Source organism: Nicotiana attenuata, unplaced genomic scaffold, assembly GCF_001879085.1.
Source record: "Nicotiana attenuata strain UT unplaced genomic scaffold, NIATTr2, whole genome shotgun sequence".
NCBI lineage: Eukaryota > Viridiplantae > Streptophyta > Magnoliopsida > Solanales > Solanaceae > Nicotiana > Nicotiana attenuata.
In genome coordinates this window covers 17,572-31,724 of record NW_017673601.1, presented here as the reverse complement: position 1 = coordinate 31,724, position 14,153 = coordinate 17,572, and the positions used below count along the sequence as shown (strand labels likewise).

General features: G+C 37.7%; 1 protein-coding gene across 2 annotated transcripts; it reads right to left on the bottom strand.

Annotated features, from left to right (window-relative positions):
- Positions 1-2,024: 2,024 nt before the first annotated feature.
- LOC109216829 (dr1-associated corepressor-like) lies at positions 2,025-5,821 on the bottom strand. 2 transcript variants are annotated; one of them, XM_019381028.1, is made up of 6 exons: positions 5,414-5,821; positions 3,587-3,659; positions 3,335-3,428; positions 3,146-3,256; positions 2,992-3,052; positions 2,025-2,787 (listed from the first exon to the last, which is right to left on the bottom strand). In XM_019381028.1, the coding sequence occupies exons 1-6, from the start codon at positions 5,444-5,446 to the stop codon at positions 2,314-2,316; spliced, it is 846 nt and encodes a 281-aa protein (XP_019236573.1). In that variant the 5' UTR covers positions 5,447-5,821; the 3' UTR covers positions 2,025-2,313. The 2 variants fall into 2 exon arrangements, with proteins under 2 accessions (XP_019236573.1, XP_019236574.1); XM_019381029.1 differs by lacking the exon at positions 5,414-5,821 and adding an exon at positions 4,785-4,936.
- Positions 5,822-14,153: the final 8,332 nt, after the last annotated feature.

The window sequence follows — 14,153 nt, the reverse complement described above, 5'->3', positions numbered from 1 at the left end:
TCTTAAAGTAAACACCTTATTGCATAAATTAGTCTCCTTGAACCAAAGTGGCTTTGTTAAAGATAGGCTAATTTCTGAACCAAGTTCAAAAGTTAAGGACATGTAGTCCTGAAGTCCTGAACTTAGAGTTACAAGTTCAAAAGTTAAGGACATGTAGTCCTGAAATCCTGAATTTAGAGTTCCAAGTTCAAAAGTTAAGGACATGTAGTCCTGAAGTTAAGGACATGAGCAGAAGGGTATTTTCGTCCGGGCAGTTAAAGTTTATTAAAGCAGTGGCTAAAGACTAAAGACATTTTAAACGGTGGCTTAAAAGTAAATACATGTGTTTTTAGTGGCCAACTGTGCACTTCCCCCTGAAAACGTTGGTTGCACTTTAGACCTTTTGGCCTTAAGTGCATCTAAAATGCAATTTTTCACTTCAGGCTTATTGGCCTTAAGTGAAGGAAAACATTTATTGCACTTAAGGCCAAAAGGTCTTAAGTACATCTGAAGTGCAATTTTTCACTTCAGACTTACTGGCCTTAAGTGCATGAATCCATTGGTTGCACTTCAGACCTATTTGGCCATAAGTGCATCTGAAGTGCAATTTTTTCACTTCAGACTTACTGGCCTTAAGTGCATGAATCCATTGGTTGCACTTCATACCTATTTGGCCATAAGTGCATCTGAAGTGTAATTTTTTCACTTCAGACTTACTGGCCTTCAGTGCATGAATCCATTGGTTGCACTTCAGACCTATTTGGCCATAAGTGCATCTGAAGTGTAATTTTTTCACTTCAAACTAATTTTTTTTAAACCGATAAGTCTGAAGTCGATCGTAAATGGGTAGGCTTGCAAATTTTTTTACAAAGTGGGTATAAATTCAATTGTGACCCCAATACCGGGTATATATGCAAAAGCCCCCCTAATCCCTGCCCTGCCCCTTGCCATCCCTATTTCGCTTACTAGCGTGTTTAGATTGCATTAGTTGGAAAGAGCATAGGAGGCTGTCTAGATAACAAAGAAGGCAAGATATTTTACAACTTCCCCATTTACTATTTGCAGATGATACACTTATCTTTGAGATGCTGAGATGAATCAACTCCATAGAAAGCATACTACAATGATTCTTAAGCAGTCGCATGGTTGAGAATTACCTAAGTTAATGTGAGATCATTTTATTGGATAAGGTTGACAAGATAACAATTACCTGGGGTGCAACTCATTATCGTGTGGAATCAATTTCTTGAGCCGAGAGTCTATCGGAAACAACCATTTTACCTACATAAGGTAGGGGCAAGATCTGCGTACACATTATCCTTTTCAGACCCTGCTTCCACTTGTGGGAATACACCGAGTATATTGTTGTTGTTATTGTACTCGGAAAAAGTTAGCAGGATGGCAAAAGAAATATCCTCCGAATAGATTGATTAGACTAATGTACGAGCAAAAGAATCCCATTTTGCAAACAGAGATTGATGGATATGGAAAGAGCAAAAGGATGGCTTATTTCTGATGCAATGCTACAAGGGTGAAAATTCAGAAGAAAAAGGGAAAAATATAAAATAATTCTTCTTTATTATATTATAAACTTTGTATGGAGATTCTCCACATCACATCAATAAATCTTAACTTCCATAAAAGGAAAACAAAACTAAATCAAACCATGCACAATTATTTTCCAGATGAGGTCATAAAACTAAAAACAAGTTTGTAACGGGCCACAAAACCATTTGACCCATAAGAGGTAATCAGAACTCTTACAATATACATACTAACACAGAAGATGCTGTCCAGAAGTAAGAACCAACCCAACTAGATAGTAATAAAACTGTCTGTCCAAATAAAGCAAAAAAAATGTCGTAATAATTTACAAACACCACCTGCACAGAGCAAGACACGTGCTCAGGCCAGAGCAGAGTGTTTGGAATAGACAAAGGAACATGAGACAAAAGAATAAGACCACGCTTGAAAAAATATCAGTGTCCTTCAAATTAATAAAGGTCAAGAATGCTATCCACATCGGCAGATTCTGACACATCTCAGCAAATTAATGAAAAGGTAAAATAGAGAACACTGAATGCAACCCTCCAACCAAGATTATATTTCTGAATTAGAAGAAATAAAATACATGCCTCCTAAGATGCTGTTGCTGAACAATACAGAAGACTATAAATACAGGTGCCTAAGTCAACTAAAGAAACCCAAGAAATCTGAGCTTCATTGACAACTATACCCTTTTTCTTTTACACTTAAACTAATTCCTACAAGACCAGAACAAAGCCTACTTGTATGTGAGTTAGTAAGTGCTCTAACACATTAGAAAAACTATCCCTATCCCTCTTCATCATAATCTTCCTCTTCCTCATCTAACCCTCTGTTTAAGTTGGCCAGTTGAATCGGATCAATGGCCATCTTTTCCATCTCAGACAAGGACCATCCAGGGATTTCCTCATGCTTCATTTCAGGAGGCGCCATTTTTGATGTTGAAGGAGCTTCAGCTGGTATTGCTGTGGATTCCACACACTCATTTAAGTCAATATTGAGATCGAAGTTTCTAGCAGGAACTTCTGGGCATTTACCAGCCGAAATGTTCTTTGAATCTGCTGGTTCTGCTACATAGTCCATCCTTTCACCATTTTGCTTTTGCTTCTCATTATTTTGATTTGAAACATCAGCAGCATCTTCAAGTTTATCGCAATGAACATTGGAGTCTCCTCGCTCTACTGCTCGTGCACCTCTACCACGGCCTCTACCCCTACCCCTGCCTCGTCCCCTCCCACTACTGCTGGTGTGTGCAGTCTCATGCTGTGATTAAAAAATGAAAAAAAAATCACTATTATACAGGAGGCGCTGATTTGGTGTTTTACACAGAAGAAATCAGACCACATACAGCTTTGTATGTCAAAAGTTGGTAGCGTGGTCTTGATGTCTAAACTAACAAATGGACCATCAACTATGGAAAACCCAAATTTTAAACCCAACATTATCTAAAAGAAATAATATCCATACCATGCGACTACTCCTTTTGATATCATCATCAATGTCATGATCATCTTCTTCAACAACTTTCCTGCATCAGCGAACAGTCAGCTGTTAACGATACAAATTCATCGCCCTGTAAAACCCATCACGGGCAAGAAAATGGGAAGCACAATTTTTTTACCTTCTTTTTGTAGCTGATTCGGCACCACCATCTGACCCGCCTAAATCAGGAACCCGGCTCACTACATCCTTGAGGAAATCAAACACATTAAAGTTCTGGATACATTGCTTCCTATGAAGTACAGGGACTGAGTTAGATGATAGCCAGAGAACTGGTATGATGTGTATAAAAATGGTTCGTTGAACTTACAAATGGAATGAATTCATAGTTTTTGCTCCTTTCTTGAGGGTGATCTCATATGTTCGGTCACAAAGATCTTGCAGAAAGAGCTCAAGAGCTTTTGCTGAATATAACCGTTGATAAAATACAAGTTAGGATAAACAAAATAAAACACATACAAAAATAGATACCAAGAAGCAAAGGACGAATAAGGGTAATAGCTCTTAAACCAGCTGATTCAAAATGCTAAAATAAGTGAAAAGGACTTCCAAAAATACTTACAGACTAAAAGAGGAACAGCCATGGCAATCTTCCCCACATCTTCATCGGCTTGCATAATCTTTTTAATCCGCGCCTGCAAATAAATGCCAATGAATATTAGAACAGTTAGAAACTTTGATTCAGTAACTTAATGAACAGAAACAATAGTCCATACAACAAGAGCTCATGAAACTTGTAAGCAGTTTCATTCACGTTCAGATGTCACCATACAAATAATTTAAAATAATAAAAAGAGCTAAACTCTCAAATTACAATCACAAAAAATCTTTCTTGAAACCAAATATCAGTACAAATATTGTTGAACCACGAGAGAAACAGACTACCATGTAACACCAAATCACAGGCAATCCACATAAAACTCTCAGATAGAGCTTTTGTTTCATGTGCATTTCCCACATTTAGTTTTTATTATATATCTGCATTTAACAAGTGATATGCAACTAACAATTCTATCATGCATCTCTACCCAATTACACGTTACAGGTGAATATCAGTTGTAGAGCTACATTTACAACTTCAAAGAACTGACAGAAAGGACCCTCCACTTTCCAGGTAAAAGAATCAGAGTTGAGATAAGATCAGCATCAGTTAGTATATAGCTCAGAAGACTCATTAATGTCCCAAAGGCAAGCAAAAAAGTAATTTATCTCAGTCAAAGCAATGACCGGCAGGTACCAGCTCTATGATATTAAAGTACTATAACCAGTCAACTAAAACAATTTCCACCCAAGAACATCTATACCTGCATGATGAATAAGATGACCAACATAAACTTTCATACTTAGAGGGTCATTCACAAGGTTAGCATCACGGTACTCTTACCCCCTTCCTATCGACAGGTAGCCCAATTGAATACAAATGCTGAATTAGCAAAAAAAGCTACATATGCCAAGTTACTAGCCTCTTCAACTAAACCAATTCAAGGTATTGCTTCTGAGCAGGTTGCAGAACGACGAGCAAAAATGTGGTCCAATAATTATCAGGAACAACATTTTAGTAACCGAGAAATTACCAAAGGCCAACGGCACACAGTTCAAAACCTGATGGATAATGGGCTCACACCTCTACCCTTAACTTAATCACCAGGCCTTTGTCTCAGGCATGGTTTAAACCCCTAACATGCTGTGCTGCACTCTTACCGCTAGACGAAAGAACAGCTTATTATACCTACCTATCAAATAGGAACAACTTATTATACCTTCAAAACATATGATGGACCGCTGACGGCTTAAGCATGGTCATATTTCTTCCTCTACTAATAAGATGTCCTAACCACTGGATCAAAGAGACCAGAAATTCATACTTCATGTACCTCAACTCCTACAAAAAAAGATGTTCTTTTCTTCAACCCTTTTTCTCTCTTTTGTTTTTTTTTTTTTTTTTGTGGTGGTGGTGGTGGTGGGGGGGTGGGGGACATAAAGCATGAACACAAGGCAAGTCCCAGGAACCAAAACAAAAAGTCAAACTCAAGCTCCACCTTCATAATCAGTTTTTCCCCCAACAAGTAAATAGTAGACATCCAACACTACCAATTTGAGAGTTCTATTCATTCAATAACCTCACAAAGATCACCAATACATCAAAAGCTCAAAGCTTTACCTCCCCTACCCCCCCCCCCCCCCCCAGGAAAATAATAAAGCCTCTAAAGTTTCAAATTTACAAAACCCCAGTTACTTCTCTGAATTAAGAAAAAAACAAAAAAAACACAGAATAGACAATCAAAAACACTAACAGAATAATACGTAAACAGAAAGAGAAATAACTAAACAGAAAGAGAAAGGGTGGGGGTGGGGTGGGTTGATGGGGTAGGGTGGGGGTGAGACTTACAGCAGGGAATCGGGTATCGAGCCTCTTCCTCATGGCCACCAACGAATCAAACCCTCAAAATCACTCAAACCCTAATTTAGCCAACTTTTTCCCCCTTTTTACAAACACAGACAACCCGTGTACCAATATCTATCTATATATATACAAACTTCTATGAAATTTTTTCGAAATCCTTACGTCTTCTTCGGAAAAGTTAACAATACAAAGGGGATAATAAAATTAGTAAAAAATTAAATACATTAAAAGCGAAATAACACTTACTAGTACTTTCTTTTGAAAATGTAAAAGATTTAGAAAAAACAAAATTCTTAGCAGATTCGGTTTTCTCGGGGCATCTATTAAGGAACCAATAGGATGCTTACACGTAAGATTGAAGTGAGAGAGTTTTCTGGATTGACTCACACTTAAACTTTGCCACGACTAGACTGCAGATGGGAGAGGCAAGTACAAAGGAGATGTAAGGAATAACAATCACCTTATTATTTTATTTTATTATCCTATGACTTTTTGTCGTTTTCCCAAATTTTTTAATGATATTTGACCGGTCTCAGGAGTCGGGAAATATTTTTCGAGGTATTTGCCGGTTTTTACGAGGCCTTTTATTTTGTGAGTCGGAACCAAATACAGGGGCGGCCTTGATTACGCCCAACTATGTCTTATAAAAAGAACAATGCGGTCGTTGCAAATATAATCCGGTTTATAAGTCCGGAGTCGAATCCCACAGAGAATTAACATATCAATTACCTTTGTTGGAATCACTAAATTCTTTATAATCAACTTCCCCAAACGTCGTAAACAATAGTTGATGGTATTTCTACTAACTAAGACTGAAAGTAAATAAACAGCTGTAAACTAAATATGCTTGGGTTGTAAACAATAATGAAAAGGTTCTAAGGTAGTGATTTCCCCTATCGATGGAATCCCTTCCGGTTATGTTTCAGATAGATTCACCAAAATATCTCTATCAATCATGAGCACTCTTTTTACCGTAAATCTCTCCCGAGTAATCACGATAATTTACTAGACGCACTCTCCCGAGATACGCTAGCTAACTTTGTTTATTACAGCTCACTTTAGATTGCACCCAAGGCTTCGTTATCCCTAATCCCGCCTTTAAACCCGCAGTTATAGATCCCTCTTATACGTTGGGAGTGGTGTTGTTCAACAATTACCTAAATATACACTCTCTCCCGAGTTATGCGCACTAAATAGGCACAGCTAATTGAGGATCCTGTCAATTAACTACAACAAACACGTAGTTGAACAAATAGAGATTAACTGGAAAACTATATTAACATAATCAAGAAGTTCATCCTTCAATAGGTTCCATCAAAACCTTAGACTAAAGTATTTAGCTACTCATAAAAATATGTAAAACTACGATACTAAAAGTCATAACCAACAATGAAAAATAGGAAGAGGAAGGAAAAACTCGTAGAAGAATTCTCCGCCTTGCTCTCAATGTGTTCTTGCCTCCAAGGGTGTTGTCTAACCCTAAAGTAGTGTCTCTCCGCCTCCTTAGGTCTAATTTGTGTCCAAAATATGTCCGCCTCTTGCTCTTGGCCGGCCTCCTTTGTTTAATATAGGGTTTAGGACTTAAAATCCCATGTTTTGCACTTTAGTCCCTGAAATTTTCGCTTCCTGCCGCGGTCGCGGTGGAACCGCGGCCAAACATGCCCTCTGATTCTTCAGTTGTCCGCGACCATCTTCTACCGCGGTTCTGCCATGGAATTTGGAAAAACGTAAAACATAAAAGTTGTAGCCCTTTGAGTTAGCGTTCCAACCATATATTGTGGAGCCCAAATGGAGTTCTGAGCAAAAAGTTATGTCTATTTTACTAGACAGTGCACAATATGCCTCCTCAAGTCTTCGTTCGTACTTAATTATCAAATTTGACCCCCGAACACGATCCTGGCTTAATTCCTTGAGCTTTTACTCAGACTTCAAAGCTTCAAATCACTTAAATTCATTCCATAACATCTATATAGCTCGGAATCATACCTACAAGGCATAAAACACACAATTAGTGCAAAACACTAGCGATTAAAGCGCAAACTCAATTAAAGTGCAGTAAATTCGAGTGTAATAAGCGACTGAAATATGCAATTATAGCCTATCATCAGGCCATAAAACATGAATTCAGTACGATTTCAAATTTTTTGTGTGCTAATGTCCATGACATCTTCATGAATTCATGCTATAAGCTTCGAATCGCCAAAAGTTTTGTGGGACTATCGGAAACGATCTAATAAACAATTGTCATTGCTTTGCCATGACTATTCCTTAGTTTTTGTCATTTTAGGACCATAAAACAGGAATTCAAGACGCTTTTATTCTTTCTTGTGTTAATATCCATGCCATCTTCATGAATTCGGGCGACGGGCTCTTAATCGCATAAAATTTTCTGGGCCGATCAGAAACGATATAATGAACAATATTCATTGCTTTGCCATGACCGTTCCTTATTTTTTGGCATTTTAGGGCCATAAAACAGGAATTTAGGACGATTTCCAATTTATCGTATGCTAATGTCCACGCCAATTTTAGATATTCGAGCAGTGGTCTCCGAATCGTAGAAAATTTTGTGGGCCCATAAAAAATAATATAATGAACAATAGTCATTACTTCTCCATGACTGTTTCACATTTTTTGGCGTTTTAGGGCCATAAAACAGGAATACGAGATCATATCCAATTTCTCGCTCGAAGTTATGCAGATGGTGTGGACTATAAAATCGGAAATCATCCTGAATTCCTATTTTATGGTCTGAAAATACCAAAAAATGAGAAATGGTCATGGAGAAGCGATGACTATTGTTCATTAGGTCGTTTTTGATGGGCACGCAAAATTTCAGGCGAGTTGGAGTCGGTTCCCCGAGTTCATGCAGATGGCGCGGACAATAGCACATGAAAAATCAGAAATCGTGTTGAATTCCTGTTTTATAGCCCTAAAATACCAAAAAAAAAATGAGGAACGGTCATGGCGAAGTGATGTCTATTGTTCATAAGGTCATTTATGACGGGCCCTCAAAATTTGAGGCGAATCGGATCCAGTCGTCTAATTTCATACAGATGGCTGGACTATAGCACAAGAAAAATTGAAAATATTCCTCAATTCCTATTAATGGCCGTGTAATGTCAAAAAATAAGGAACAATCGTGGCAAAGCAATGAGTATTGTTCATTAGGTCATTTCTGATAGACATAAAATTTCAGGCATATAAGAGTCTGTAATAAAAAAATTCTACAAAATTAGCATGTACATTAACTCACAAAAATATTGATATAATCATTTAATTCGTATGCACGACTTCGAAACACTCGAAATGAACTCGAAAGTCAATGAGTACTGGTTACTAGTAGTGTACTCGCTTTTAAACCTGTCCTTTTTTTTTTTGCTTAAACAAATTTTATGTCCTTTTTCCAAGCCACCACCACATCCCGACTACTAGGGGAACTCATAAAAGCCCGAAAAATTAAATTAAATCGAAAATCGCCAAACAGAGCAAAAAAAAAATAGATACTTTTTGGTTTGATTTGGTTTTGATTTTGAATTTTAAAAGTCGAAAAGATTTGATTTGGTTTTGGTTATAATAAAAAAATAACCGAAAAATCAGAACCAAACCACCTATCATAGTGGCTATTTAAAATATATTATTATACCTATATGTATGTATATTTTATACAAAGTAGTTAAATTTTATGGTACATGTTAATGTTTGTACTTTCTAGTCTTTACTATTATAATAATCTAGTTCTTTGCTTTTACATTCTAGTTGTATTTTTCTTTTGCTAAGTACGAGAATCTATTTTATGTTAAAAATAATTTATTTTTAATTGAGTTTTTAAATTATTCATCACTATTTAATTCAATTATCATCAATATATATTGGTAAATGATAGACTCCTTAAAGAGCAATTGGTTTGATAGTGTTATGTTGAAATGTAGTCGCCGGAATATGTCTCATCTTTAACAAAAAACCCGATAAAAAATCAGAAAAACCGGAAAACCAACATATACCACATCGATAAAAAACTGACTTTAATTTGATTTCTTTTTAGAGAAAAATCTATCCAAACCGAACCATGAACCTACCAACGACCGTAGCACCCCAAAATATCTATAATGAAAATACATACATACTCTTAATTCACTCACTTGTATGTACTTTCCATACTGAGTTATGCCTCATTAGTGTATTCTCTTTTAAGCCCATCTATTTTTTAATTTTTCTTAAAAACAAATTTCATGTTATTTTCTGACGCCATCACCCTGTGGAAACCACTGTCATACCCAAATTTCACCATGAAAATACATACATGCTCTTATTTCACACACTCATATGTATTTTTCATATCCAACTGCACCTCATTAGTGTACTCTCTTTACGCCCGTCTTTCTTTTTTCTTAAACAAATTTTCTGTGTTTTTTAAAATCATTTTAAGAGCCATAAAGTATGTAAATTTTTGAATGATATAGAATAAGATTAGATTCATAAACCAATTATATAAGTGAGCATAGTTTTTTCATGTAAGATAATAATTGTACTAATTTGTCCTTATAAGTTTGTTACATAACCTCCAGGAATATGGTTCTAAAAGGTTGAATTCCATGAATCGAATGATAAACAGAAAATAAACATAAGTTAGGCTCAAATAGGCCATTAAACTTAACTAATGGCTCATATATGCCACTCGTAAAAGGGATAAGGGGAGGGGCGAGTAAGTAATGAAAGATTTAGATAACGCCATAGCAAAATCAAATAGTAATAAGATTCCTCTAGTGGGTAATGGCATATATGGCTAAAATGGTAATGCCGGTGGCATATTTATGTTTTACTATTAACGAGTGGCATAAATAGAGCATTACATTAATTAAGTTCGATGACATATTTGAAATATTTTTCCGTTTTTTTCTTACATGGTAATGCCGGTGGCATATCAAAATTATAGTGTTTAACATCTGCCTAGGAAAATGCTGGCCAACATTCCTCTTTTGACTTTGGAAACTGCAAGATCGGTTCTTCCTTGTGAGGTGAAACACCCTTATTTTGCTGCTAATTATTTTCTTCTTTAGGAGTCGTTTGTTATCTTCTTCTACGTCTTCCACGTGTAAAGAAGGAAGAAGAAGTTTTAGAAAAGTGTGTTAAGCTCCCCAAAACCATGTGTTTATATATATATATATTACTACTATTAATAAGCGACAATGTTGAGGAACAAAAAATTCAAACATTACAATTTATTCCATATTTATCTTAGGGTACTCTGTCAGTTCAGGAACACGCATAAGTAACCATCTCCAAACATCCCCGCTCTCTCTCTCTCTCTCCATCTCCCCTCTTTGTTCTAAACTTTACCCTTCCTAGATTTTACCCTCCCCTCTTTGGACTAGGATTCAATCCAGTCCCCTTGGGTTGCAAGGGAGTTCTCTTTCAGTGAATGAGTTTCTTGAGTACAAAGTGAATGATGTGGTTTACACCAATAGCTCAGTTTCTATGTCACTCGTCTTTTCTTGATACAATGCCTCACATGTATTTTTCTCTCTTTCTTCTCTAACTTGTTACACAGCAGATCTAATAGAGCTACAATGTTTGTTTGCAGTAGAACAAAGAGAGGGTATTTGGTTTGATCAAAGTATATCTCTCTAAGGCTTAAGGATGCGTATAAATACTTTGTAGCAGGCCGTCACTAAAGAGATTTGCCAACCCAAGCGTAACGACCCGACCGGTCGTTTTGAGAGTTAGAACCCTGATCCCTTAATAACTGCTTTTCCTATATTTGTTTCTGCTTTTGTGACTTGCCGTGATGATTGGTTATGAGTTTCGGAGTTTTTTGAGATACTTAGTCCCTAAATGACAACTTAAGTCTTAGAATTTGGACTGTAGTCGGAACTGTATGAAGATGATTCCGGAATGGAATTCTGTCGATTCCGTTGGGTGATTTGGGGCTTAGGAGCGCGTCCAGAATGTGTTTTGGAGGTCCGTGGTTGATTTAGGCTTGAATTGGCGAAAGTTGGATTTTTGGCAATCTCGGCCGGTAGTGGAAATTTTGATATCGAGCCCGGAATGGGATTTCGGAAATGGCTGTATGTTCGTAGTGTCATTTGTGACCTGTGCGTGAAATTTGAAGTCATTCGGACAAGTTTGATATGTTTCGGCGTCGTTTGTAGAATTTGGAAAATTCAAAGTTCCTTAGGGTTGAATCCGTGCATAATTCGTGTTTTGATGTTGTTCAATGTAGTTTGAAGGCTCAACTAAGTTTGTATGGTGTTTTAGAACTGGTTAATATCTTTGGTTGAGGTCCCGGGGGCCTCAAGGGTGTTTCGGATTCTTGATGAATGAATTTTTGGACTTAGGCCATTGCTGTAGATTTTCTAGTGTCTGGTGTTTCGCACCTGCGGAGAGGAGACTGCATGTGCGGAGGAGGAAGCGCAGGTGCGAGAGTTGGAAGCTTGGCCTGGGTCACAGGTGCGAGGTGGTTCCGCATCTGCGATGCCCGCAGATGCGCACAAGGCTCCGCAGGCAAGCACGAGCAGGTGTGGCCTCTCTTTTGCAGATGCGAACCTAGTTCCTTTAGTGAATTCCGCACCCGCGATCGATTTTCTGCAGGTGCGGCGTCGCAGGTGCGACCCAAGAGCCGCAGGTGCGAAGATCGTTGTGCAGAAAAGGGGCAGAATCGAGGGTTAGTTTATTTTCACTCCATTTATTATTTTTGAGCTCGGGAGAAGACGATTCCTTGAGGGATTTTCAGAGGAAACTTGTGTGTAACTTAACGATTTCTTACTCGAAATTGGTTTTATTGCATTAATCTATGGTAGTTTTCTTCATTGAATGAAGGAAAGTGAGTGAGAAATGTAGGGAAATGGGGGAAAGGTTCCCCAATTGAATTTCTATGTTTTATTGGGTTTTAGGCGTCGGATTTAGATGATTTTTGTACGAGTGATCTCGTGAGTGAATGGGTGTTCTAAATTGGTAACTTTTACCCGATTTCGAGTAGTCGGCCCGGGGATACTTTTTGGGCATTTTTCCTATTTTCTTGCCTTAGCTTCCAATTCATTAGCTAAAGTATTACTTGTAGTTATATTTACATTATGCAATTGATTTGATTAGATTTGGGCCATGCGGAGTTGGATACTCGTGGCAAGAGCGTGGTTTCAGATTGATTTGAGCGGTTCGAGGTAAGTGGTTTGCCTAACCTTGTATGGGGGAACTTCCCCTTCGTGGTACTGTTTGATGTGTGAGTGCCGTGTACGTGAGGTGACGAGTACATACACGGACTATTGTTGTAAAAATCCCATTTTCCTCTAAATCATAAATTGTTTTCCTTTTGTTTAACTGCAATATTATGTTTAATTACCTTGTTTAGATTAGGAAAAACATGCCTACGTGTTTTGACTGTCTATTTGAAATTCTGTGCAGCATGTTTAGGGAGATTACTGTTTTCCTTGGTTGCATTTAGTCTAAACTGTAAATTCCAATGTTATAACTGTCATGTCATTGTTGAGCTGCATATTTACTTTGAGACTACGGACGTATTCCCGGAGATCCCCCGGCACTGTATATTTATTTTGGGACTATTGATGTATTCCGGGAGATCCCCCTGTATTGCATATTTACTTTGGGACTACGGACGTATTCCAGGAGATCCCCCAGCAATGCATATTTACTTTGGGACTACGGACGTATTCCGCGAGATCCCCCTATACTGCATAATTAATTCGGGACTGCGAGACGGTATTCCGGGAGATTTACCTGTTGTATTTCCTTTGTTCTGAGCCGAGGGCTTCTTGACTTTTATTACTGTAGACTTCCTTAATTATTTTACTGTAGAATATATTTATATCTCTTACTGCTTTAGTTATTATATTTACACTAGTAGGGCCCGGACCTGACCTCGTCACTACTCAATCGAGGTTAGGCTTGGCACTTGCTGGGTACCATTGTGGTGTACTCATGCCCTTTCCTGCACATGTTTTTCGTGTCCAGATCCAGGTATGAGCTGTCAGCCTCGAGTTTAGTGCATGGTTTCTGCATTGACGAGACTTCAAGGTACTTCTGCTCGCGTTCGCATATCTCGGTGTCGCCTTCTATTCCCCCGCGTAGAAATTTTCCCTCGTTTTCTTCAAACATTATGTAGAGCAATGTAGATTTGTAGTAGCTTGTGACTGGCGATATTCCGGGTTTTGGGAATGATGTCCTTGTATATGACGAGGGCACTATCCTTGCTTATTACATTATACTGTTTGGCTTTTATCTTTATGCTTCTTTTCATTTTTCGTAATAATAGGCTTACCTAGTCGTAGAGACTAGGTGACGTCACGACACCTTTCGGGGGGGGGTGTAAAATGGGTCGTGACACCAAGATATTTGATCCTTGGAAAGAAATTGATTCTTTCCAATAATAAGGTTAACTGCCCTTGCTCTTCCTTAATGAGTGGACTTTGATAGCTTTCCATCTATAGGTCTTGATAGCGCCGGATTTGCTCCTTAATTCTGGGTCCTTCCAATAATAGCTACTTAATTGATTATCTTTCCGGATCTTCAGTACTTCTTTTCCACTTCAATCAATCTTGGGTTGATTGTTTTGCCGAATCTTCCGTCGCTTCAATCTTTGATTGATTTCTTCCTTCATCTTTGATTATTTCTCTTTGTGCACTTCGATCTTGGTTGATTTCCTTGATTCCCTACACCAAAAGCAATTATATTATTTTTCATCATTAAAACTAAAACTTAACAATCATCC

Bases quoted from the DNA above. Each gene is read 5' to 3' on its own strand.
- LOC109216829 (XM_019381028.1), bottom strand. From the start codon at position 5,446: ATGAGGAAGAGGCTCGATACCCGATTCCCTGCT. The intron at 3,429-3,586 runs GTAAGTATTTTT...GGTTATATTCAG, and splicing joins GGCTGTTCCTCTTTTAGTCT to CAAAAGCTCTTGAGCTCTTT. The intron at 3,257-3,334 runs GTAAGTTCAACG...TGTACTTCATAG, and splicing joins ACTATGAATTCATTCCATTT to GAAGCAATGTATCCAGAACT.